The sequence below is a fragment of the Nyctibius grandis genome, chromosome 8, assembly GCF_013368605.1.
Source record: "Nyctibius grandis isolate bNycGra1 chromosome 8, bNycGra1.pri, whole genome shotgun sequence".
Lineage (NCBI taxonomy): Eukaryota > Metazoa > Chordata > Aves > Nyctibiiformes > Nyctibiidae > Nyctibius > Nyctibius grandis.
In genome coordinates, this window is record NC_090665.1 from 33375221 (window position 1) to 33402400 (window position 27180).

General features: G+C 37.5%; 1 protein-coding gene across 2 annotated transcripts; it reads right to left on the reverse strand.

Annotated features, from left to right (window-relative positions):
* Nucleotides 1-1696: 1696 nt before the first annotated feature.
* SH3GLB1 (SH3 domain containing GRB2 like, endophilin B1) lies at nucleotides 1697-27145 on the reverse strand. 2 transcript variants are annotated; one of them, XM_068406799.1, is made up of 10 exons: nucleotides 26961-27145; nucleotides 22391-22532; nucleotides 19635-19763; nucleotides 17743-17876; nucleotides 17274-17366; nucleotides 13653-13676; nucleotides 9390-9479; nucleotides 8767-8867; nucleotides 3179-3410; nucleotides 1697-2171 (listed from the first exon to the last, which is right to left on the reverse strand). In XM_068406799.1, the coding sequence occupies exons 1-10, from the start codon at nucleotides 27030-27032 to the stop codon at nucleotides 2064-2066; spliced, it is 1125 nt and encodes a 374-aa protein (XP_068262900.1). In that variant the 5' UTR covers nucleotides 27033-27145; the 3' UTR covers nucleotides 1697-2063. The 2 variants fall into 2 exon arrangements, with proteins under 2 accessions (XP_068262900.1, XP_068262901.1); XM_068406800.1 differs by lacking the exon at nucleotides 13653-13676 and having other exon boundaries at nucleotides 26961-27143.
* Nucleotides 27146-27180: the final 35 nt, after the last annotated feature.

Here is a 27180-nt window from a genome sequence, read left to right on the forward strand (position 1 = left end):
GGTCAATTGCTATTTCTCTCGCACATAGCTTAAGCTGATGACGTACAACAAAAAGTAATTTTGCTGCCAAATGTTGCCTTCACATAGCTGTACTACTTATATTTCACTAAACCCCCACCATCTTTTAAAATGCTGCTCTATAACATTTTATTACATTTAAATAGGAAGTAAATGGTCCTGTACAGCACAGTCGATTACATTTTTAAATTATTTTACATATATATTCTTGAATATTCTATAAATTAAGTCAAATGAATAATATTGATTCAAATTTAAACACATTTGATGGCAGTTCACATTAGAGAAGACTGAAGAAGACCACCACTGTGGTTAAAGTGTATGGTCTTTTTTCTTCTAAGCTGTAGGGCTTTATCCTCCTATTAATTTTATTTAATGCATCATGCATCATTATTTCTAATTCATCAGTAATTATTACTGTTGTTTCCTCTAATTGTTGCATTTAACAGACTGAATAAGTCCAGGATTTGCTTGGTAGTTACCCCAAGAAGGTTGCAATTGATGAACCAACTCAATATACTTGTTTTAATGTAACCTCTGCACTCCAAAAATGAAAGAGACTATTTCTGGAAGTGCAATTCAAAATAAAACCCATCACTGTTTTAATTAAACAACCACATCACCTAAATGAACGCAGTTTTATTAACTCCTGAAGTAATTTGTATCACTGAAAGTTTCAGCACTACCTGTTTGCAATGACAATGTTAAAAAATCCTTAAAGAACTGTCATTGCAAAGTTGCAGATCAGAAGCAGTTAGCTAAGCACCTGGTATCAGTGCTCCCTGAGAGCTAAAGTGGACTTCTCTCAACGTTGCATCTTCTGCAAGAAGAATAATTTCATTCTCAATGGAAAGAATTTCCTTCAACAGTCCAACACAATTAATTTAAATATACTGGAACTTCAAGGGGGAAAAAAAAAAAAAGATTCCCCTCAATCTATCCTTTTAATCTTTTTACAGCCTTAAAAATATGCTATTTGTGAAACATTAAAGGGTGCAAGGTTTGGGAAAAAGTTATGTGATTTGCAAATAATACTACCTTTGTTAAAGCCATTTTGAGGTTCAAAATATTTTTTTTTCTTCCCATATATTTAAAGGAGGTCTTCTTGCAAAACAAAAAAGTGTCACACTAATTAAGTCCAAATACAACACAACAATAAACTGTTGCATAAGAATTGTGAATGCAGGTTTTCATTAAAACCTATGATCTGAACAAACGTATGCTCATCTATAGAACTACTTAAATGCAGAGAGACAATGTGTATTTGGTTAGCAAAACACAGTACTTAATTTAACATAAAGGCTGATTTGCAGTTGAAAGAATCTTAATTACTAATCAAACTGAATTAGCCTTTTTTCTGGAAAGCAATTAAAGGGAAAAAATACAAGACAAGATTAAAAACAAGTCAGAACATATGTCACTAGATTGTGTCAATCCACCTAGGTGCAGTTTAAAATCTCAACATACTTAGCAATTTGCCTTAAATTTTCAACAGAGAGAAAACAACTGTTTTCATTTTTCAAAGGTGATTAAATGTGTACGTTACTCAGCAGATAGCCATATATGCCTCAGCACATTTGTACTCCACAAGTGTTGGGAACAAAACCTTAAAGAAATCCATATGGTTCATGTTTCACGTTTGGTTTTGGTTATTCAAATAACGTCCATTACACCTGCATCAGTTCACAATAAGTTTATTTTATGTGAAGAAAAGCTTTGCCATTAATGAAAAATTTCAGTAGAAAACAGTACCTCCTGCTTTCAATCTAGATTACTCAAAAGTAGAAGCTTGTATTAGTGAAAACTTCAGTAGAAACAAATCTGTAGGAAACATGTTCTTGGCACATGAAGTAAAAGCTTTAAACACATTAAGTTTCAATAGAGTATTTACCATGCAACCATGCTGGCAGAAAAGCCAGTTTGTAATGGCTGGTATTTGTCCCTCAAGACAGTAACATGGAAGACACTTAAACCTGCTTACATAACGTTAATTGTATATAAATATGGTGTTGCCATAATTGACAGTCTTTATTCAGGCCAACCTTTTAGTTTAGCAGTTCTAAATAAGTAATAGGCACTTTGCCTTTCTGATTTCCCCTCTCGCCCATCAGCCAGTCTGAATCCATGCCAGGGATACTGTACACTGTTATCACCTAAAAAACAGAAACACATTATTGTAACTTCTTCTTGCCTGGAAAAAAATTACAGTCTACCTTCATGTGATTTCCAAGGTCTCAGAACTGAGATTAACCAAGTTAAACAGAGCATTTAACATGAGCATCCATGGAACATAATGTAGTGCTCATAAAAATTATTTCACTGGTCCATGGAAAAGAAGTCAATACAGTAGCATATTTTAAATTCCCTTTTTTTCTGATGAAATTATGTTCATTACCGTTTCTTTTCTATTATTTTTTTTAATCTACAAATCTTGTATATCACCATCAACTTTAACAGGCAATCTAAAAGAAAGTTCGTTGGATCTTCACGTGCATGATAGAAAGACAGATGGTGTTGATGTGCTACATCTTAACATCAAATCTTAGGCCACAGCTTCTAAGTCACTGTCTAGATAAGAAAAAAGTCAAATAGAAATATTTAAGTAATGCATGTTTATTAAAAAAAACAAAAAAACAAAAAAAACACTTTTTTGTGGATGCTCTTCTTCAGGGTTAAGCCACAGTCACATTACTAGGTGGAACTCTGTTCCAGCACCCTGCTTCATTTTATATTTCCACCTGCTTTGTATAGACTCTCTTACTTAAGAGTGCAATTGAATTGGAACAGGAATAAACACAACACAACTACTACCATCAAAAGAAGATATGGTTGTATTTTCGTATTCTTCCCCAATTACAATATTTAATGTTTCAAAGACTGATTGTATTGATAACAGTGCTAAAGGTGTGGTAAAAAGAAGACAGCAGAATTGCATCTTGATTGTCTAGCAAGTGTTCTTGCAAGCTAAGATGGCGTAACAAATGTTAACTCACTATAAAATATTAGGGTATACAGGTACAGGACAATGCTCTAAGGGTACTATTGAAGTTTAATCAAAAAAATCAACTACACAGATTTCTTGATGTAACACATCTTAATGGCTAGTCACAAGCATTCTGATTTTACTTTTAAATGATCAAGTTACACAGAAAACTCTTACCTCATCTGCAAGTAGTGATAATTCACTGCTGTTTGCAGCATCGTAATCATAGAGAACTCTAGCTTTCCTGCTGCCACTTGATGACTTCAGTTCACTGATGCCTGAAGTAACTATTGAATTGCTTACTGAAGGCAATGAAGCAGAGGCTGAGGCCAAGACTGAGGGAGCAGAAACACTCTGCACAGGAGTTGAGGAAGACTGATTATTGTTAGAGAGGAAAGTAGATGGAAAGCTGTGGGAGGAAACAAAACAAAAAGACTTCTGAGTAAATCAGTTCTACATGGGGAGTTACACATGCCTCCATGTCTAAATTAGCATTCTTGCTTTTATCAACTACAGAATAAACACCAGTAGACACAGTAATAGAATAGCACTGATATTTGTATAAACCTAAATAAAGATATTTGTTCCTGACCTGTAGTATAAATCAAACCAATATACTTTAAAAGAAATACCGCCACCTTAAAAAAACTCGATAATTGCCTCTTAAAAAAAAAAAAAACACACAACAGGAAAGCACTGTTGGTCAAACTTCATTCAGACTGTATTTTAATAAACATTTCTTTTGACAGCTCTGCCACTAAAAGTAGTCTCCACCTCCTCCTGCTCATTCCTCAGTTATGTGGCTACACAAATGATTGTGCTGGTTAACCAGATGAGGGAAATACAGTGCAGGTTAAAAACAGCCTCCATCGGAAAGACTAAAAAGCCTCACAACTATTTTTGTAATCTAAATCAGTTCATTGATTCAGCTAACTGCATGCTGTAAAACAAAAATATATGTTACACTAAAGATGAACTGATATCAACTGAAGCCCCTCCTTTCCAGGCTGATGCTTGTTCTGTGCCAGCTGTAGTGCTTGCCAGACCCTTCCATGAAGTCAATTCAACTCATTAACCTGCCTGAAAAAAAAAAGGTAACAATAAGTGTATAATCTTCTACTAAGTTAATGAGCTGAATCACAAAAAACTGTGATGAGAGCTGGAGCAAATAAAAAGGACAGAACAACACAGCTGAAAAGTAGAAGGAGCAGAGAGGAGAGCAAAGCAGCAAGAGATTTCAGGGCAGCAGGATAGGTGGAATGAGACAGCATGGGGGGCAATGATGAGCTGTGAGATTGTTTCATGTCACTCTGCCCTACATGCTGGGATGCAGTTCCAAGGCAGACTAAACTTACTTAGCAGTTGATGTAGTCATTTCTTTGTCCCTTTGCTGCCTTCCTTTGTTCCAACACTCATCTGATTCTACCTTAAAAGCAGATCAATGAAGGTTTTGAAAAATGGCAGAGCTGATGCAGTGAAAAAGGGTCAGCAAGTAGGAGTCAGACTGAGTCAGGATGACATGGAACTGTAGCTGCATTTCCTTCCATTCTTTTGATCAGTCTACACATCAACTGTCAGTCAATTCCCACACATAACTTTCATCATCAGTCCTTCTACATAGATGCTTTTTCATTAACACTAGGGGTGTGGACATATTACCCCTGCCCTTTTTTTTTTTGCCTACTCTTTTGACATAATGAAGATCTATTCATACTGTGTATATGAACCTGTCAGAAAACACAGTCTCATCTCATCCCTTCCAACCTATGCTCCCCAGTTAAGTTCTTCTTGAAGATGCAGTTCAGTGGCAACTTTAACCACATAAATCAAAATCAGCATATTCCCAAACCCACGCCTGCAGCATTACTGGTGCTCATATAATCATAAGAGGAGATGGTTTAGGGAGCTGATGCAGGTGAAAACTAAATCTATCAATATAGTGACTAATTTTGGGGTTGTGTGGCCATGAACATAGGTGGCATTAAGGCAGTTCAAATCTGTATCAGTGGCAGCAGTACTGCACACAAGTTTACCGTTTCACACTATAGTTGATCTGGTAAATTTACACTGCCACCAAACAGGGTGGACCCACTCCTCTACCCCTTTATTGCGCAAACATTCATTCTCTGTCATTTGAGTCAGATCTAGCAATCTGTTGCTTTTGAGTTGATTCAACGATCTAACAGAAATCATCAAGATTGCTAACTTTCCATCAGAACAGCTTGTTAAATAAGTTCACCTTGCAGTCATGCAATTGTTATATCTGACTGAAGGCAAACAGCAGGAGTATATTGTGAAGGACAGAACTAGCCCTCTCAGTTAGACTGAATTCCATATAAAAAATTGGGTGGACTTTCAGGAGACTGTTGTGAGTTTAGTTAGCAGTTTACTACCATCAAAAGGAGGAAGTTCCACTTCCCCCTCTGGCTTACCTTGACTTCATTTGATCATAAAGACTTGGTTCAACTCACCAAGAAGAGACTGCAACTTCACCAAAAAAAAATTTGTTTTTGTTTGCCAGATTAGTTTTTCAAACCAATTCAACATGTTTCCTGAGCAAATCAAATGAGCAGAACAAAGGGAGGAAAAGCTAGACCCCACATTTTTGTAGGCATAACTCAGCTGTGCCTCATGATGTGTTTATTACTTGATTAGTTGGCATTCAAACAGAGGGACTTGATTTTAAATGACAATCAGCTGTTTCTCAATATTGCTAAATTACTGTTTACTATACTGCTAAACCTGTTTTCTGTTAACACAGTAATTACTTGTAAATCATTCTGCTCAGTTCAAAGGGTCACTGGTTTGTACAGCTAGTGGAAAAGAAAGCCAAAGCTTTATAACCACTCTGTCAATCAGTAAAGCATGAAGTCTCACTCCTTTTGCAAAGCCATATGTATGCTTGTTACTGGAAAGCTTCATCTATACAGAGGTTGTCTGGGATTTTTTTTGAACACTTGAGTAGCAGGAGTTTCACAACTTGTAGAGTAGGGGACTAGTAATGGGTAATTTGAAAAAATAATTATGCCAAATCTTAGGCTTGGCTGTCAGGGAAGCTGAGCAAATTCAGAGCAAAAGCAGTTATCAGCAAGAAAAAAAGCAGGATATTTGAAACAGATTTATTTAGTTCATTCTGAGGAACTAAGGAAAAAAAAAAAAAAGAGAAATTGCTTTTAACTTGGGAGATTTGATTCTTTAAGCAGCCCCACAGAAGGGGGATGCAGTAGAGGGATAAGCAGCTGATGCTGCCTTAGAATCATAGAATCATTTTGGTTGTAAAGGACCTTTAAGATCATCAAGTCCAACTGTTAACCCAGCACTGCCAAGTCCACCACTAAACCATGTCCCTAAGCACCACATCTACACGTCTTTTAAATACCTTCAGGGATGGTGACTCAACCACTTCCCTGGGCAGCCTGTTCCAATGCTTGACAATCCTTTGTGGTGAAGAAATTTTTCCTAATATCCAATCTAAACCTTCCCTGCCGCAACTTGAGGCCATTTCCTCTTGTCCTATCACTTGTTACTTAGGAGAAGAGACCAACACCCACCTTCCTACAACTTCCTTTCAGGTAGCTGTAGAGAGTGATAATGCGTGGAAGAGAAACATCCATAAAATCATGTCTATTTATATAAAGAGAACTGAGCACAAGTTCTCCCCCCACCTTCCCTACAGCTGACTCTGGAGAGTACATCAGCAAAATCAGTGCTCAGCTTTGGAACCTGAATAGTCTCAATGTGAACCAGATTAGGGTTTATGCCCTAGATTCTGACCCACATAAAACACATAATATGCATCTACTCCGAGAACCAGGTTTCTGCTTCAAGCAACCAACTATCCCACTTGGAGGTTGAACACCTTTGGTTCACCAATGATCTCAAAACAAAGTTCCTCACAGCTCTTGGCTTTCATATGAGAATATGGCACAATGTCATTCTTAGATGTGTGAAAAGAACATGTGTAACTCAGCACTATAAATCCCTCATTAACCAACAGAGCACTGGCAAATACAACCAAAATCCAGCTGAGCTGCCCAAGCTATTTATTTGGTACTATATCTGCCTACACATAACACAGGAAGAACATTACACATATCCTGCTCATCTGTTTATTTAACGCAAGTGCTATGCACCATATGCCTATAAACGGAGGAACTCTTCCAAAGCAAGAAGCACAACTTGAGACCCCATCACAGTGCTCTCCATTATAGTTCAGTGGGACTCCCTCGCACAAGAAAGGAAAGACACGTCCAAGATTTAATACCATTTCTGTTTTAATCCACATAGGCATCATTTGGCTGTTTGAGGCATTTAGGATTTTGCAAAGCTTCCATGCTTTTGGTCTTCTAGCAGTCATAGTAATTTTATCAAAAATACTACTCAGACCATAGCCACATTAAGATACATCCTTCTGTTTTCCTAAAGGCAGTATTTTCTTCAAATATACTTTTTTATACCTGGTAGCAGTTTACATACATATTAAACAGACAGCTGTTCTGGGACATGCTATACATCCCAAAGCAGGAGATTTTAAAGAGGAATATATTCTTCCTTATGCTAAGGGTATTATGCTTAAAGCTTTCTGTTTTAGTATAAGAGTACAGATTCTAAAAACATCCTCTCAAAAGTTGTGTAAATATACTTCACTTAATTTCGAATTTAAAAGGCACTTGTCCTTAATCCAGTAAATGTTTATTTTCAGGCTTTCAATTCTAGAACTTGCATTTATACGCTAACAAATTTTACAGTTGAATACTTCTTTCAATGGAATCAAACTTTAAAGATGTAGGTTTTTTAAAAGCACAGTTTTAAAGACTTTATAAAAAAGTCTTTAAACTACCCATTCAAACAAACTGAGGAAAGGAAATCAAATGCCACAGGAAGTTGCAAGTCAAGAAAAGGACAAAACTCAAGAACACTTTTGTTTTTACTTCCTTGTCATGAAAAACAGATACTTAGAGACAGTTATTTAGAGTAGACACTACAGTAAACTTCTAAGTACAGACAATCCTTCAATGCATATGCTGACCTAAATAACATGGGCTAGTATAACCCTAAGAAAGGCTGATTTGTAAAGAAGTATTAGAACAGGAAAACTTTATGAAAAGTAAGCATGTAGATCTCTTTACATCACCACCAATCACAAAAAAAGGATTATGAGCATAAAACTAAATGTCAGACAGTTTCCTTTCTTACTTCAAAAATGCTAAACCGTCAGAACAGTACAACTAGACAAACTTGCTCATTCCACTGTGAGTGCTTTGGATTACTGATTATAGATATTACGAAGTACATTTCTTCCTAGATACAGTATCTATGCTGGCAACTCTCTTAACAGTGAAGAATGCAGTTTCATTTAAAATCAGGTAGTGCCCTGTAGCAAATTAAGAGGTAACAGGAATTTACAGTCAGTACAAAAACTTCCCACATTGCATGGTGGTTTTGTAGCATGAAGCATAAGACAACTGAATGATTACAAGTAAATCTCTAGAAATTCTTTTTGCACCATTAAAATGAGGCTCACCCTCCTCAATCACAAAATATACAAAACCTCGGTAAATCAACCCTCAAAAGGCATTAGTGCTATGTGTAGGCTTAGAGAAGTAGTTGTACTCGGGTAATTACATATTACCTGAGAACAGATATATTTCCTTTCCATCCAGCATGCCCATGTGTTCACCACTGTTACATCAGTGTAAGTCTTCCTACTATTCATAAGCACTTAGAAAAACTATTTTTTTCTGAAGTTTTTACAGTGTTACTACCTTCCAAGTTGTTTCTGGAGATCCAACATATATTGGTAACATTGTGCATAATAGGTCATCTGAGCTTCAACAAAATCATTCAGACAGCGAAGATGATGTGCCTATAATACAGCAAAGAATTCAAGTTTTTAGTCTGTAAGTACTATGCTACATTAGAAAGATGGGTCTCCTAATCAGGTGCTAACACCGATATTGGCACATAGGGATTTATGCCACATAGGCACAGTGCCTGGATTTACCAGCTAAATGGAATAAAATTAACACATTTGAGCACAAAAAATATGTGCTGTACAAGCATCATGCCATTTACCCGTATTGTTTTCACAACAGAATAAATATTTTAGCATGTTTTTGTGGTTTCAACATTCAGTTGATCTGATGAATGGGAAACTGAATTTAAAGGATAAAAACAAAAGCTCCTGCATTCTCAAGGTTCATGGGAGACAAAAGTTAAATTCAGTGGATACTAAACTAGAATACAAAAAATAAAAAAAACACTGTTTGATGCTTTAATGCACTGAAATGAAACCTCATAGCCAAATGTTCCCAAGTAGCTTACTGCAGTTACTTTTAGAAAGTGCCCTGATTTTTACTTTCCCCCTCTACCCCTTTTGGGTACTCACATGTGTGCTACTAATTCCTTCCAGCAGAAGTCTGGTAATCTCTGCTTGACGGTCAAATTCACTCTGAGTAATTCGTACTTCCTGTTCAGACTAAAAGCAAGGATGCACGTTTAGGTATTTGTACAATGCACTGTGTTACACCTTCCGTCTGCAACACTTCCATTTTATTCAGAGCTACTCACACAAATGCATTAATCACAAGCTTAGGTCTTTGAAACGTGCTTTTTCTTTGCAGATCTTTACTAGGCAAAAAGAGTAATTTCATTTTGAGTTTAGAAATGTTGAGGCCCTGTATATACAACAAACAGCTTTATCATCAGACACCTACCACATAGAGTCAATGCAGGCAAAAGGAAAGCATTTTCCTGCCAGCAGCATTACCCCACCTCTCCTAGTAACAAACCAAGCGCTTATTGGCCTAACAGTGTCTGCACCAGGGCTTCTGCCAACATAGCAGTGGCAGCCAAGGACAATGTAATCTTTTTTCCATACCTGCAAGTTAACAGGGCTCTGGCCAAATAATTTAGGGTAAACCTTACATTATTTTTGTCACATAACTGCACAGCAATCAGCCATTCATAAATATTTGATGATAAGGTTTAACAGGATATTTCATAAATTCATGTCTCATACTGGCCACCAAGCTACTACAACTATTTCTGGAGCTTGTAATTGAGACGTCTTTAAAAATAAATAAATCCAAACTATAGCAAATGTTTTAAGTTCAATTAGAGTAAAATTTCTATTAAAATGATTGGATTTAAGTTTCATATTTAAATAATTCCAATTATATTTATTCCTTGTTACACATCATTATCAGCAATTTTTAAATAAGTTTACAATGTTATAGCAGTTTTAAAGGACTTCCATCTAGCACAAGCTGAAATTACTTTAGAGTATCTTTGGGGGGGAAAAAGGACACTACTCAAAACACACAAATACAAGACAGAATGTCCTCAGCCTGCAATCTGCATTACCTTGCCTCAATACTTATATGCATTTAGTACCTTGTTTCTAAAAACAAACAGAAAGGCAAAAATGTGCTTTAAGTCAAACATGCAGCAGTTACCGTTCTCAACAAAACAGAGTAAGGAAATATATTTTCATGAAACTTAATGAGGTGATACTGATAAAACATTGGTTTCAAAAGGATTTTATGTGTTTGCAAACATTCTGCTCTTGCATTCCACCAATATTAATCAATATGAAAAGTCGCATGGAAGGATCTTAATCTCAGAAATGAGCACAGAAGAATGATGCAGTTACCCAAGAAATGTTTTTCATCTGAAGTCACTGCAGCTGGGAAGGCTTACACATTAATTAAATAGCAAGGAAGCAGCTATAGAGTACTGTGTGTTTCTTACTAAAACTGATAGCAGTGTATGTATCAAGTTACAAACTAATTAGGTTTTCGAAGTTTGTTGAGGCAAGAACCTTTGCTTGGAATTTTCCTATTAAAACTGTATTAATATCAGTGAAATCCACCTGGCAGTCCCTGAGAGAAATGTAAAAACAAACAGAGGGGAAAAAAGCAAGTCTGATAGCCAAGAGGGGAAGAAAAGCCTTCCCTTCTGTATTAGCAACATCTTCATTTCCTTTAAAAAAAAAAAAAAAAATCACAGATAAACCATTTATCTGGAGATAATCTAGTTTCTGGATTCTCTGAAGTCAGCAGTTGCTAATGTGTTTCTTTCTTCTTGCTAGATAAGTAAATACATGAGAATAGGAACATATAAGAAGGGGAAATATCCATCAGAGTAATTTCATTTGTTTCAACAATATTTTAGCAAATCAACTACTTTCTATAAGAAAAGGCAAAGCGCGTAATGTGGTAACATGTATCAACCTAGCCAGTACACAGTGACTTTAAATACATTGCTTTACAAAAGCTCAATGTACTGCTTTTGTAGAGATTTACATAAACTGAATTATGTGATGATGTGTTTAATCTGTTTTGCCCATCCCTAATATCACTACTGCTAGGTGAACAGCAGCAGGACAGTGTATCTATTCTACACCTTGTGGTAAAGGTGAAAAACAGCTGACTTTCAATCTGGGAAGCTTACGGCCTGATCACCTTTGTTTCTGAACAGAATGAAGAGCTCAAAATACAAGCCCAAACTTTCCATTGACCCCCAGCTACAGTCATATATACAGAGCACAGGAAATAAAACCACCTTCCTAATATTTTGTTAGACATGCTATTAGTAAAACAGTGACAATGGATATATTCATGCTACCCAATATTGCTGGGCCTCCTTGTCTCCTTTGTAGTCAAAGACAGGAGCTCCTCTTGGTGCTCAAAACCAGTCTAACCTCAACATGCTGAGCACATGCTAAAAGCCTCTGCTCTTTCCCTGGTCTGCACCAGACACCTCAGAAGGCTCCTAACAAAATCCATATGTTTATGAAGTGTATAACATCGGTACCCACCCCATGTGTTTTACAGTACATGATTTAGTATCCTCTCATTTCACATTTCAGAAGGGAAGTTAAACTGAAGAAAGTTTGTCATTGACACCATGCAGATCTTTTGTTCTAACTCAAAAAACCCCTGTGATTGACCAAGAAATTAGTGGACAGTCTGAAATCCTTGTTGGGAAGCTTCTTAGATTTAAATTGAAAACATCTACAAATCTCTTCCTCCAACTTTCAAACACAGAAGGACAGATTGCCTTTAGAAACCTGGATGGATTACTGTTCCTTTAGCAGAACGCATGTGTTGTAGTTTCTTCTCAATACTCTCTGCTTTTTATATGCTTAATAAAATAAGGGAACTTTGAATTACATAATTTATGACAAGATTTAAAGCTTTTCATCTCCTTTATGCTATGGTTAAGCACTTTGTATTATTTCTTTTTCTCTCCAAGCCACAATCTGTTCGATTTCACTACCCTTAAAGTTGCTTGTCATAGTCTCTGAAAAGCAAATAGTTTTATTCATAATTGTCTTATAGCTTCAAGATTAATTGTTGTTCCAGCAGTTCTGCTCCGCTGCCATCTTTTTCCCAAAACAGTATCAAGTACTCCAGCAGACAGGTTTGCTTCTTCCAAATTGTTGCTTTACTTAAATAGTAAAATAATTCTCAAACTTGTGGATCAAAGTTGACCTAACCCTCCTTTTACAGTTCAATCTCTAAACTCCTTCTTCCCCCTAAACTCTCAACTTACATTCTACACATATACCCCTGTTTGCACCATAACTCACAGAAAGTTGGAATAGAAAAAGCCTTCATTTATTTCCTCTCACAACCCCCAAGATTTTGCCCAAAGCCCCATATCCCAGCTTCTAATAGCAACTCCCTACACTTCCCACAGCTTACTATCTAGTCCCCCTTTAAAAACCATCCTCCAAAGGCCCTGCCCTCCAGCTACCCTTACTTTCTATTACTACCCTTAATTTTTATTTCCCCTCCTCCACAGAAATCCCCTAAGAAATTTCCTTTTAACTGTTAGCACAGCTTCTCTCAGCCTGTTCCCAATACTGCTTTGTCAGAGACAGTGAGCCTGAGAGCAGCCCTTCTCATAGCACCAGAGCAGCTATCGCACAACACTCCGTCATCTCCACTGAGTTTCTCCCTGTGCAAGGGATGGCAAGACAAGAGAAGGCTGCAGCCCCCACCCCAAGGCTAATGCCGTATTTATGAACCAGCCTTCAGGCCAACTGCAGTTTGCTGATGTGCCTACCTAACTCCAGTTGCTTAAGATAAGCACAGAATTCTCCAGTGACACTGGGGAGAAAGGCGGGGCACAACAAACCCCTCCAAAACAGAGTTTTCTCTGAGTTTCTCGCATGCACTCCAGCATTTTAGTTACTGTTCCATGTTCTGGGTAAAAGTTGGAGATCAGTGTTTTTCAGGACAGTTTAGATTACTAGACCCCAACCCTTCTGAAAAAGTTCAAATAAGCTTATTCTTAAGAGGTCATTTTTAACAGGGTGCCATACCAGTAAATTTTGAGAGACAAGTCCTGTAGTTCTTTTTCTATTGCATCTTGTCACATGAGAATCATATGGTACTGAGTGACAGTTAGCCAGAAACAGCTTACTATAGAACAAGCCCCAGGTATTGTTTCGCCACTGGAGTTTGAAAGGCCCTTTCGCCACTGGAGTTTGAAAGGCCCCGGAGGGAACCAGTGTATTCTGATGTAATGCATCCGGCTGCCAGCATTCGACTGAAATCAACAACATGCAATATCTTTTATTACATTAGACCAGCACAAGTTATGGTTTCAGAATTCTGTGGTTTCTAAATTGTGTACTTACTTTTGTCACTTCCTCAGCCCATATCTAGTCAGCATTAAGAGTGCAGGGAAAAAAATAAAAACATACGAACTTAGACAGTGGTGGTACTTTAATACAAGATGCAACCATACTTCGGGTTTTAACTACTTCCCTGTCCTCAGAACTTCACAGGGATTTGAGGAGTGCTATAAGTCAGTTGCCCAAAGCCCTTCATGTACAATGAAACTACGACGAGTATGGATAGCACTACATCTATGAAATAAATTAGATACTGAAGAGTGTATGACTTGCAGAACTTAGGTTACAAGAATCTATTTAAAACAAGCTATTACAATGTAAGACATAACTACGCAGAAAATGACATGACTCAGACAAACTAAATTACCTTATGGAGCAATTTAAGTTACCTTAATGTGTTAAAATATTGGAAAACTACGGAAAGCTATTCTCATTTTAACACCATGTTAAGTAAAGACTGAAACAGACGAATGATTTCTCTTGCTAATTCCATTACCAGTTTCCTATTTCACAAGCATTTTTACTGAGACCTAAATTTAATTAAAAATGCTACAGAGGTATCTCTAAGTATTAAAGGAGTAGCAAGTAGTACAGCAAAATCATAGAACTGCAAGGAATTGACTGTGGAAGTTAATTACTTTAGCATGCTGTTCCAATTCCCTCTTGCAATGCAGTTCTCCTTTAACCTTCATTTTCTGCAGTTTTAAGAAGATGACACAATCAGGACTTTGGTAGGAAGAAATGTGCATACAGGTTGCAGAAGCAAGTTGTAACAAACAAGTTTATTTGCTCTTTTGTCTGATCACGACTGAGAAATCTGGAACACTAATTGAGATGAGAGCCACTGTGCTATGCGGATCCAAAACCTAAACCAGGACAGGCTGAACAGCATGGTCTATGCTGTACTTAATTAACCCCTTCGTTTTCCACTTTCACAATTATGATGCTAAAAACAGCTGCACTGATGAACCCTTGCAACAAGTTTAGGATATACGGTAAGCTAAGTCATTAATTTATGTGACATTATCCAGTTTCAGTTATTTGTAAAACATTGTTTGAAGGGAATAATTTCTACATATTCCTGGCTACCTCACATAATTCACTCCTACTCATATTAAGAAAATAGGAGAATGAAATAATTCCTTTACCTCCAATGGGTGAAATTAATTTCAGAAGTGATAAAAAAATTCAACTCCTTTGAATCCTAAGTTTACATTCATAAACTCACAGAAATTAGAATATAATACTGTATACTTCAGATTATCAGAAATATTCTGATAAAATCAACATCTAATGCTGTACTGACATAAGTGTATTTAGTACACTATACCAATCCAGTTTGGAATGGAAAGCCATCTGAAACAAGACCAAATGAGCTGGATAGCAAGAGGAAACATTTGATAGGAAAATGAATGAACACAGGAGGCCAACAAACCTTTAGCCATTTTACATGCAGCAAGTTGAGCATGTAAGAGACATTTACCATAATGTTATTCTCTTCAGGCTGAGAGGTGTTTAGTTGCTTAAGTGCATAGATAAAAGACAAAAGCAAGTTACAACACCGAGTATAGCAGGCGAACAGATTATTGGCACAAAGCACCACAAGTTTAAGCTAACTGTGAACTGAATATAGATAAATAAACTGTTTAGATTTCTATTTTAAATACTGATCTAAGCTACTTCAATTGTACAGTAAGCATGGCAGAATGCAATTTCATCAAAAGATTAAGTATTTTTATAACGGGGAAAAAATAATCAAATGTAGATGCAATTTATCACTTTATTCTGTCAAAGAAAGTAGTGAAACCTGTAAGTTTGCATCATAACTCAATACACTTTGCTAACCTATCAGTTCAGCACTGTTTATCAGATATCTTCACAAATAAGTGAGCCAGCAGAAGATAAATCATTTGCATCACACCTATATCCAGGTTAGTCCTCATTTCTGTACTGCAGAGGATAAAGTAGAGGTGCAATTTTTTCACTTCTCTAGGAATTCTACAATCCAATACTTCTTAAACATGCACACTGCTGTTAAAATGTAATTAAAATTGAAGTATAGGCAAGGTAGTGAAGTAAGAGGCCTAGCGTTTCATGGTCTACCAGCACTAAATTATTTGTGAATAAAACTGTGAATTACTTGTTATATGAATATTTAAGACTGGTCAAGTAGTAGCAGCAGCAACTGGCAATAATTTTGTCCAGCCAAGCTCTGGATGATTACACTGGTGATGGAACTAAAACTCAAGTATAGAGCCTTTCTTTTAATACTAAGTTCAAGAGGAACAATTTCCTTATGGTCTTTCTATTGCTTTAGAAAGTAAGGTATATACTTGCTACCATGCCACAAGGAAGTTAAGAACCAAAATTTTTTTTTTTTTTTTTGAAACTTAAATCTGAACAAATCCAAGCAAAGGAATAGTTCACTATCCATTGCTTCCAAATTTCACTACTAGCTGACTAAAATCCTGCTCTGCTCTCCATTGTTAGTCTTAAAAATTAAGAATGCTCGACAAGGAGAGAAGTAATTTTTTTTGCATAAAATTTACATAATGTAAGGGGAAATGCATTCATGGACTTAAGAAATACAGACAATTTAAATACACAGGGACAGTGTGCATGACATGGAGGACTGAGACACAGAAGCAGAACTGTCAAGTAGAGATAATGTTGGGTTTTTTTAGAAGGATCACCATCCCAAAGATGCGAGGTGCTTCATCTACAAAGCTTGGTCTCAGAGAGGATGCTTCTGAGATCTTTCAGGACAGCGATCCATTCAGAAAAGACAGTAAAATCTGACAGTCCCGCTTTCGACTCTTCCTCATGTACACTCTCCTTGTGTATTTAAATTGTCTGTATTCCTTCAGCATCTGTGTGCATGACCCCCACTGCATTAACCATTACAGGAAAAATCACTACCCATCATTAACTGCTGCACTTCTAGGAATGCAGTCAAAAGACAGCTATGAAAATACTATAAGCACACCCTGCTGAAATTGCATACATTCAATTACCTATTCCTCCATTTAGAGGCATTTTAAGAGTTTAAAAAGCAAAAGCTTTTTAATTTATAGTAATTTTAATCTCCTTGAACAAGCATTTCTTGAGGGAATAAGAATAGTTAAGAAATGTGAGTTTAAGAGTCTCGCCCTGTTTGGTGGTATGAAGTAGTAAACAATATAGAAAGAGTAAACTACAAATATTTTTGATATAGAGAAGTTAAGTCTTCATAGGTTCATCAGTTGGAATTAATTATACATATGCTTCAACACTTGTAGAGATTCAAATGCCAAAACCTGACCTCTGAACGATATGTATTTACAACCATCTCGGCAGATTGTAGCAAGACATTTTTGGCAGTATGGGCTCATCTAGGATAGAACAAGGGGAGAATATTTACTTGGGTCAAGTAAGTTCAGCTTGATGGAATATCTAAAAATAGAAGACTAACACCTTGATCAGCAATTTGCTTTCATTTCCTTATGTTCCACTGAAGCATTTCTTACAAAGTATCTAGAAAAATAGTGAGGATAAGAAGCTAGGACTGGAAATACAACCAAGCAGGTGAGTTTATCAATATGTAAGTTTGAAAGTTATGGACAAATAAAAAAAAATTCTACTTACTGCAGCTCGAGCTTCTGCAACTTTTGCCTTCTTCAATCTGGTTTTTGCTGCATCCAAATCTAGTCTTTTATTCTGTAATAGTTTACGTTCTTTCTGAAAGCGAGTTTAGGTTAGTTCATGAGAATAGCTACACATACACAAAAGCAAAAACCTGTCTACTTGGAATTTTTTTTTATGAAGTATCACATACAAAAAGGTTCTTCCTAATTAGATCCTAATTATTCTCACACATTTTATACTCAAGATATGTACTTTTAATAGAACAATAGTTACAAAAAGCAAGTTTTCAGACTTATTTTGATTTTTACCTGGTTAAAAGAAAGGAAAACATACCAAAGGCATAAATTCTACCTGACTTTTTCCACATTAGTTTGAGGAAAGCAATAATGCGCAATTATCTACTACTTCATTTTGAAAATTTACAGTTACAATTGTTGTGAAATGTTGAAGAATGCACAATTCAACTCACAGTAATAGTTTTGTAGTCTCCTTCAATAAAGTTTCTTAGAGGAGTGAGAAAGTTTATAGCAGAAGTTTGAATTAGTTCTCTGTCTGCTGTCCCAATTCGCTTTTGTGTTTCTCCACATTTAATGAGTGCATTTCCTGCAAAGGAAAAAAAAGTTTCATAGTGATTCACGCAGGTGGTTAACAAAAGGAGTTTCTACAGGCAGGAAAGTTTAGGCCACCAGGTTGAAAGACAATCCAATGCCATCACAAGGGATTTCAAAAGAAATCTGCATCAGCTACAAAAAAAACAAACAAACAAAAACACACAAACAAAAAAACCACAAACACCAAAACAAACCCCCACACACAAAAAAACCCAAACAAACCAACCACCCAAACAAAAGAAACCCACACAAACAAAACCATTTTTATTAATAACAATCACGGGTCAAGGCAAGATTTCAATGAGAACAGATACAGCATTGTAGAAGTGGCATTAACACTATGGCAACTTCATTGTGAATCCCTACTTCAGAACTGGATATCATACCTACTTGTTTTAATCCAACAACCTCCTCCCCCTATACCACATTTTTGTATAAGTCAGGAGTAGTTGGTAGCAAGGAAAAGGCTCACTTAACTACTGGAAAATAGCATGCTTTTCCCCACCCCCCATCAGCTCCAACTTCTAAATACGCATTTGTACATTAACTGAACAATACTTTGAAATTTGGTTGCGAGTTAGGTATTGAAACTGAAGTTAGTGTATCAAGAGTACAGTTATGTTTCAACAGACTGACACAGCTGAGTTAGAAGAGACACTAAGTTTTCAGAGAACTAAAATATTTTGCGATACTACATGAAAGCTAACAGCGTATCTATCTTTACGCTAATAGTTTATGTTACGTGCCTGAATTCTAAAAATTCTGCAAGTTAAGGGACAGCATGCCTGTAAGTACAACTCTATTTGATGTTAAAAAGCAAGACTTGAAGCTGATGATCAGAAGGCAGGCCACAGATAACAGCATAAAACCATGTGGAAGTAAGAGGGACAAAGCCTGCCATTATTGATTTTGTATCCTTAAGTCTTCTATAAAACATCTGCTTTTTTTTTTTTAAGTGCACTTTCCTTCTTTTGAAAAGGAACTCCAGTATTTCCAGATACAAGTCATTCATCCCAGAACAAAAGTTTTCCCTCACACTGCAATTTTGAAGAAAGCAACTAAAGAGAGCTAGCTATCAGGCTTTGATTGCAGACTATATTTTATATACAGATACCTATGCATTTCAGTTGGTTAAGTTAAATTAACAGCTAAATTGGTTATCAGCAACTTTCAAAGTTGTAGAGAACACTAGAATTAGACTTTATAATTAATGCCACTGTAAAAACATTAGATATAACACCCCCAACCCTCCTATCATAGGTACATAAATTTCCTGGAGAAGGAAGAAAATTTAGGTTATGTTCTACACTCTCATCTCCAGCAAAATATTATATACTAAGAAAAGCAGGAATACAGTATGTTAGAGAGGCTTCTTACTATAGAATTTAATTTCAGATAACATTTTCACTCCATACCACAAATAAAATGCGTTAAGTGTTGTCAGATGTGCAAATGTGTTCCTCTAACGAGAAAACTAAATTCCAGAATTATTTTTTCTGGTAAGAAAATCCACAAAGATGGTTATCATTCCAACAGCAGGTTCTATTTCAAGATTTGGATAGAAACCTCATAATTGATCTCCTAATGCTCAAAGTTATACAGCAAGTCATCTCAAACTGATACAAAGGTCATTGAAGTGTTTTATCTAGAGGAACACAAGCAATATCATTTTACGTTAAGAAAAACTAGATCTGTACACTCTTCCCCCTTCATTTCTGCAACACAACACATATTTTTTGCTTCTACTTACCATAGGCTGTTCCTGGGCCAAATTCATTCCCAGCATCAATCATATACTGGCCTAGTAACTCTGGATTATTCATGCGACTTGGTGCTTTGCGGTCCAGCTTCTCATAGACAAATTCTTCTATTCTGGCATCTAAAAAAAATGTTTATTTGAAATAATTACTGTCATTCAAAACACAAGTTAGAAATAGAAATAAAAAAAAAAAAGAAAAAGAAAAAAGAATTTCAAAATCCTGACATTACACTGAATGTTAAGTAAACAATATTAAGCTGAAGGTACTGTTCTTGGAAACTGACTGTATTTCATGTTTGTCATACTATGTTCAAGTGTTTCTTAGAGCCATCTGTGAAAAATTATACTTTTCCTCTCCCTTCTATCAGCATATTTATACAGTTTTTCAAAATTTTGTCCATAAGTCTTCACTGTAAGAGCACAATAGAAGGCTTCTCCTTAACAAAAACAGTCTTCTTTTCTCCGCTACAGGAAAAAAATGTGAAAATTGTTCACTAGGATTAGCAGTGTAGGAATTAAGTTCCACAACTACCGTAGGGTCCCTATTAAGATATTACGAGGGTTTGGTAGCCCCAGAAATTGTATCCTCTCTTTCCCACTCCACCTGCCTCCTTGAAATGCTCTGAAACAAACCACTAAAGATCTTAGAGAGTGTTTCATTTTGTATTCCCGTCTTTCCTTAGTTTGAGCAACAAAATTATCAAAAAAACTTGTCATGACTATATGATCGTTAATATCCATCTATGATAATATTAAGCCACAGTATGGTTCTTAGATGAAAAAGCCTCACAGACAAACAGATTAATTACAACAGCAAACGTCTCAGATACAACACTTGATTTCTCTGACCAATTGTTTTGACTTCATAATTAGCTCACTTTATTCATGCAGTCAGTATGAACTAATTTCTGCCTGCAATAGTTCGGACAACCACAAAGGAGCTCTCCAATGAACAAACCTGCACTTGATGAAACCAAAGATAATACTGTTAATTAGACAACTTTCATAAGTACTTAAGATTAAATAACTATTCTTTCATGAAGGTCACAAAAATTAACCTGACACAGACAAATATGGGTACCAGTGCATTCCCTGGCACCAAGGGTGAACAAAAAAATGATCCAACTGGTTTTTCTTTATCCATAACATTTATTTTTATCTAAATGATAAAAGAACTGAAGAGTAAGCTAAAATTACTGGACTATTACATGCGTCTAACCTAAAGATACAATTAAAAACATGATTGAAAGTCATTTTTCCTCCCCCAGACAGTCACTCCATTAACAACAACCAAAAGAAGCTCTCTACACCATGTGACAGTCCTCCCAAGTAGGCTGCCAGACAGCTGAAACTACATTCACAAAGACCACTGCTCAATGCTGAGTATTTTCAGACATCAGAAAATTGACTGGTCAGCATAACGGAGATACTACCATCTATTATCCTTCTACTGAATCTCCCTCACACATTTCTACCAACCTACAGTTAGTGATTCAATATCCTACAGTTACAAGTTTGTGAAAAAGTCAATACATATTACAAATACTGAATTAAATTAACAAGACAACTATTTCCTCTGGCATATTCTGTAAGTTCTATCACATCCTTCCCACAGGCTTAGTTCTTCTGGTTTTTATGTTTGTTTTTTAAATACTGCTTTTATACAGCTAAAGGATGCAACAGACTTCCAAAATAATACTTCAAAGTTCGATATTACAAAGAATTTATCTATTTGGCATTAGAGAAGTGCTATCAGTGTATGATTTATCTGTACTAATAAATCCTAACTCAGTATGTCACTACAAGGAGAATATTTATGTTTTCAGTGCAGAGGTATTAGCAATATTATAATTTTATCATTTGAGCAAACCTAAAGGAGGTTCAAATTTTTTTTTGTAATAGTAGTTCGCCCAGTGGCTAGCAACCAGGTCTTGACTTGAAATCTAAATTTATACACTAAGTAAATTCCTATAGCAGCCAACTCTAGTACAACTGCCACGAATGGCACAGATAACTGTAGGATATAAGTCCAAAATTGATATCCTCAACATTACTACTCATAGCAGCAATTTCAGAAACAAATGAAATTAACATACCAGAAAACTATGTTTCTTCTACCTATGTTTTTTTGGTTATTGTTACAGTAAGACATTCACCAGTGATGAAAACATATTTGAAACTTTATTGTACTGCCTAAGTATAGTGTATCAAATGCTGGCAAATGATAAAGACAGCATCTGGAGAAAATCATTCTTCAGTAAAGGAATTGTTAAAGACAGACATTTCAGTTCATCTTGCCTGCTCCAAGCTGAATTGTATTGTGCAGACAGTTTAAAGTAATGAAATAGTAATGAAATTTCTTGAGCCGCTGCATCTACTCCATGAAGAATTTCGGAGTTCCTACAGCTACTCAAGATCTCTGGAATTAGAGTGGGAAATTCAATTAAACAGGAAACAAATAAAAAAATCAGTCAACCTGAGACTGACCAAAGTATGGAACCAATGCTACAGTTTAAAGAACTCTGTCAAAACGTTTTCCCATTTGAAGGGTTAAGGAAGTACCAGCAATTGGTACAGTGGCTCTGATTCTGAATAGCTCTTCAAAATGTGCTTTCCCTAACTCCAGCCTTCAAATTTTACAACTGCTACATTTAGTCATAACTTACACAATATCTATCACAGTAAACATTTACATTGGCAAATCTACTAATTCAAAAGTTGCAAAGAAAACTTGAAGGGCTCCTTACTTGGATTTGGCTGCAATAATACTTCTGTTTGTTTCATTATTTTTTCTGTCCACAATTTAGTGCATTCTGCTTTGCTGAGAAGGTTCTCCAGGTGAGCATCCAGTTCAGTCTTCTCTGCTTGACCAAGCTTTTCTTCCGTGAACTTTGAGTTAGTCAGGTAAAAAATACTCAGTTAGATCATAGAAATCATTTCTCAGGACAAGTTTAAGACAGTAACTATTCACTCATATTAGTTGCAGATCATGTTTTCAAAGATATAACCATTATCCAGTCATCAATAAAAATCTAAGGATAAATGTGAAAGTTGTTACGTACAACAACACACCCTTACTATCAGGGGAAAAAAAAGGGCAGGAGGGTGTTAATCAGACCAAGACAAGGAAGGTAATTTACCACATTATGATGAAATCCTCTGCTCTACTTGGTATTGAGAGTTCTCACTTGAAGCATTTTGTCCAATTTTGCATAGTGCTCCTTGAAATAGGAGCCAAAAGGAACGAGTCCAGAGGTAACGAATGCAATTAAAAGATTACTTCAATCTTGTATATTTTGTAATTAAGTTTGCCCATAGTAAAACCTGAAGACAACAGATTCTCACTGCAGCTACCTTTATTGTGTTTAAAAAATGTTGTCCTGTCCACAACAAACAGGACAAAAAGTAGTGAGTTTAAACTTCAGCATGAAGATTTAAGTTAGAATTAGACATTAGAGAAAGCTTTTAAAGACAAGGATTGAAAGTTAAAACAGACTTCCCTGGGAAGTTGTGGAATAAATATCTTTGGGGGTGGAGGGTGTTTTGCTTTTTAGAATAGGACAAAGCAATGTTTGAAGAACTGTTTAGATATAACTGATCCTGTTACGCCTTACAGAAACAGTAAGATGACCTCTGCTGTTCTCTTCCAAACTGTGTTTCCAGTGACAATAAAATACAACTAAACTCCATTTAGCTAAATAAATACAGCAGATGATTCCTTTAGCTTCATATTAAATTCATGCCAACGCTTCCTAGTCCCAGTTCTCTGGGAGGGGGAAAAGCCACGTGTTTCACATCAGAGAGCCAAGCAAAACCAGCACTGAGGGTTTGCCTGCCTCTCTTCAGAGCAGTAGTTCCTCATGAGGATGATGATCTCATCACTTGACAGCCTGTTCAAAGTCAGGCGTTTTCAGAAGAACTTGGCTTATGATTAAATCCCTAACAAGCTTACCAATTAAGAACATAATAGGACTGGAAACATTTTGACTGTCAAACTTCATTCTTAATAAGTTCTTCGTTGGTATATTTAAACTTGCAGTAAGAAACAAGAGTACAAGACAAGTAAATTGCACTGTCCAAATTTGTTTTAATTTCCATGACATGTAGAATAAAACCAACTTTGACAGCATGCACATCTAAAGCCTGGATAAATGCTGCAGCATTTGCAGTTCTACATAAAAGCAAGCTGCCTTCGTAAGAAAGTTCAGTTGCAGTATAGAAAAGAATGGAATTTATGGATTTATTACTACTACTGTTTAAAAGGCTCTTTAAAAAAAATGTCAGGTAAATCTGCTCAGCAGTCTGAAGATTGCTTAACCAATGTTAGATTTCACATATACACTTCAAGGAAAAACTTAATTTTAGCAATACTGAGCAGCATGGTAAATAGTAGTTTGACAGAAGTATGGTTTCCAGCATCAATGAAATGCAACAATGCTGCCACTCTCATTTAGGTTACCTGAAACCTAAATTTGAACTGGTCTTTCTGTTTTATGTCGTTTTTCAGATATTACTTCATCCCTTCTAAAGGATGAGAACAAAATAAGGAAAGTGGTGCTAGGAATCAATAATTTTTCTTCTACTTAGAAAAACTGTTCCAAGATAGGCAGATACTAATGACTTTCTACTTTGATGAGAGCTCTAAAAAAGATTTGTTTTCCTTTTCATTAAAGCTTAAAACATGTCATACAGAGATACTTAATGTAAGCACTGCTGGAACAAACCGTATCAGTAAGTCATCTAATCCACCCATCTTTATTAAATTCAAAACATATACACAAGTTGCCTGAATGTGACCAGCTCATGCAGAAGGAAATTGTACTGTTTTCCATACAACTGGGTTATGACAGCCCAATCGACATTTCAAGTCTACACTGCAAAATTACTAGAAGGAGAAATTACATTAAGATAAGCCTCTAACTTCAGGTAGAAGCAATGAAGAATAAAAGCGTTTCTGCTACCGAAGAGTAAAAGCCCAGTTCATTCCCAACCGCTACACGGGCAGCTTGTCAGTTACAGAGCCTGGCAAGAGGAAGGACTCACATTCCTGTTACTACACTCTATGGCATTATTTATTTCACCTCAAATACCACTAACTATAACCATTTGCTACTTTGTTCCACATATTGCAACTACTGCAAGACTGACTGAGAACGATTCCTTCAAAGCATTTTCTGCCTGCCAGAGGGGTAAGCTTTGCATGAAGACAGCCAGTAGTCTTGAATTTCTGTAGATGACCAACTAGAATATGGCAGTCTGAACACAGGGTAATCTCATCCACAGAAGGAACAGGTTTCCTGGAACATGAATATCAGGCAGTTTTGGGTAAAACAGCCCCAATTCCCTTGTAACAGAAAAGTCTGATAAGCCTGTGAAACACTAGCAAGATGTTCACCATATTGTAAAACAACTGAAGTAGAATTGAAATGGAAATTTTAAGTGGTTCTCCTACATACCATTTTATGCTGCTGAACCGTATTATAGCATTTGTTGGCTTTTTTTTTGTTTCTAATACCGCAAAGCAACTAGTGTCAGGTCATGCCACGTCATCCAGTGATGCCTGAACATAAGAGTTTAGCTCAATATACAGAACCGTAATTTTTACTGGAGAACACAAAATCTACACCTAGATGATATAAAAAAAAAATCCACAAAATTATCATCCCTTAATATTCTCTTTAGGCCTTACACAGCAACTTTAAAAAGACAGGGGAAGCAACAGTAGCACACAGAACATGAGTTACTCAGATTATAAAAACACATTAGGGATTTGCTCCTCCCCCTCAATGGCTTCATTAAACTTCCCGTTTTAGGGGAAAGCAGCAGCTGGTAGAGCAAAACTATTACTTCCACATTTCCACTGAATTTTAGTTTAGATTAAGCAGATAACTAATGTAGATGTTCAGATGTAAATCAACAATGCAGACAGAGCATACTGGAGCAAACCACAGTTCACCTTTAAACCATGACAGACTGCAAAAACCTACATAATATTTAATGCAATAAGCTGATTTAAATGCAAAAAGTCAAGATAAAAGAGATAAATCACAAGGTCCCATCCCAGGATCTTTCACTGAAGGGTGAACTGCATCTCCCTTTTTTCCTTATCTAGCAAGAAAAGGGAAAGGGGTGGAGGCTGGAAAGGAAGAGATGGTCTGGGAAATACGTAGACCTGGAAGAAGCCGGGGAGGAGGAGGGGAAGCATGGAAAGACCTCCATCAGAAAGAGAAGCCACAACGACTGCTTTAAGTTCGTTTAAATTTGAACAACAATGTTTTCTGACGAGTTTGCATTTTCAGAGCTTTGCTGTGCTGTGATCATTGGTTCTGCTTGAGTATTGAGATTTAGGGCAATACAACAGGCGATTCAGACCAGATACCAACTTTACTCACGTTCCAAACCTGACTGTGACCCAGCAAGAACTCATGAAAAACCAAAGTGGGTTACTATGCACTGCTTGGACGTCCACCTCCCGACAGGAAATCTGTTCAGGTTTGATTATATAAAGAAAGAGGATTAAGGCTCAAGACAACAGCTAAGGAACAAAAGCCAATTATAGTGCCCTTAGCATGAAGAAAGGGGAAGACCGATTCAGAAACAATGGGCTCTCAAACAAGCTTAAAAACGATACTAATGCTCAAACAAAACCAAAAAGCCTAAGCAGATACTTTCATGTGTCACATCAGAGCTCGAATTTTACCGATCAGGCAGCATAATACATTTCCAGCAGCCAGTAAAAACACCAGCTTGTTTAGGCAAGACACACCTTTGTCCTTTCCACGCAGAAAACCCGTAGCTCCTTGCAGGCGACGCCTGCTCAACTGGTCAGCCCCAGCCCAGGCGCCCTCTCCCCTCTCTGCCTGTCCTGACCTTGGGCTGCCCCAGCCTCCCCCCGCCAGCCCCCCGAGGCCAGCTGTTTTGCAACCACCCTAGACGAAATCCCCGGGCCCTGACAAGCCCCTGGCTAGCAGGGGATCCGCGGGGGACGGAGGTGGCTTGCGAAGGAGGCACCTCACAGCAGCACACCGCTGCCCGACCAGGCCAGAGGTCTGGGCTCACCCCTCGCCAGCGCGGCTGGGCCTGGCACGCCCTCAGAGCTGGAAGCCCGCGGTGGGCCCAGCCGCCAGCCCGGCCCCTCCCGGCCACCGCTCCCCGGGCCCGGGGCGGAGCCGAGCTCCCCGGCCAACGCCCCGCACCGGGCCCAGCGGCGGCCCCACGGAGCCAGCCCGCGGCCTCGCCCACCTCCCCCAGCTGGGCCCGCAGGGGCGAAGCGCAGTCACAGCGAGGCCCCCGCAGGGGCAGGCGGCCGGGGCGTACCTGCACGGCGCGGCTCAGGAAGGTGCCCGCGTCGGCCGCCAGCTTCTTCACATTGAAGTCCATGATGTTCATCTTCGGCGGGGGAGGGGACACTGACTCAGCCCAGGCACCGGCGGCGGCAGCGGCCGCTCCGGCCCGTCCCTGTGGGGAGCCGCCGGGGGGCGGTGCCAGGCCCGGCCCGGCGCCGCACCGGATTGGCCGCTGCCGCGGCGTCAGCCGC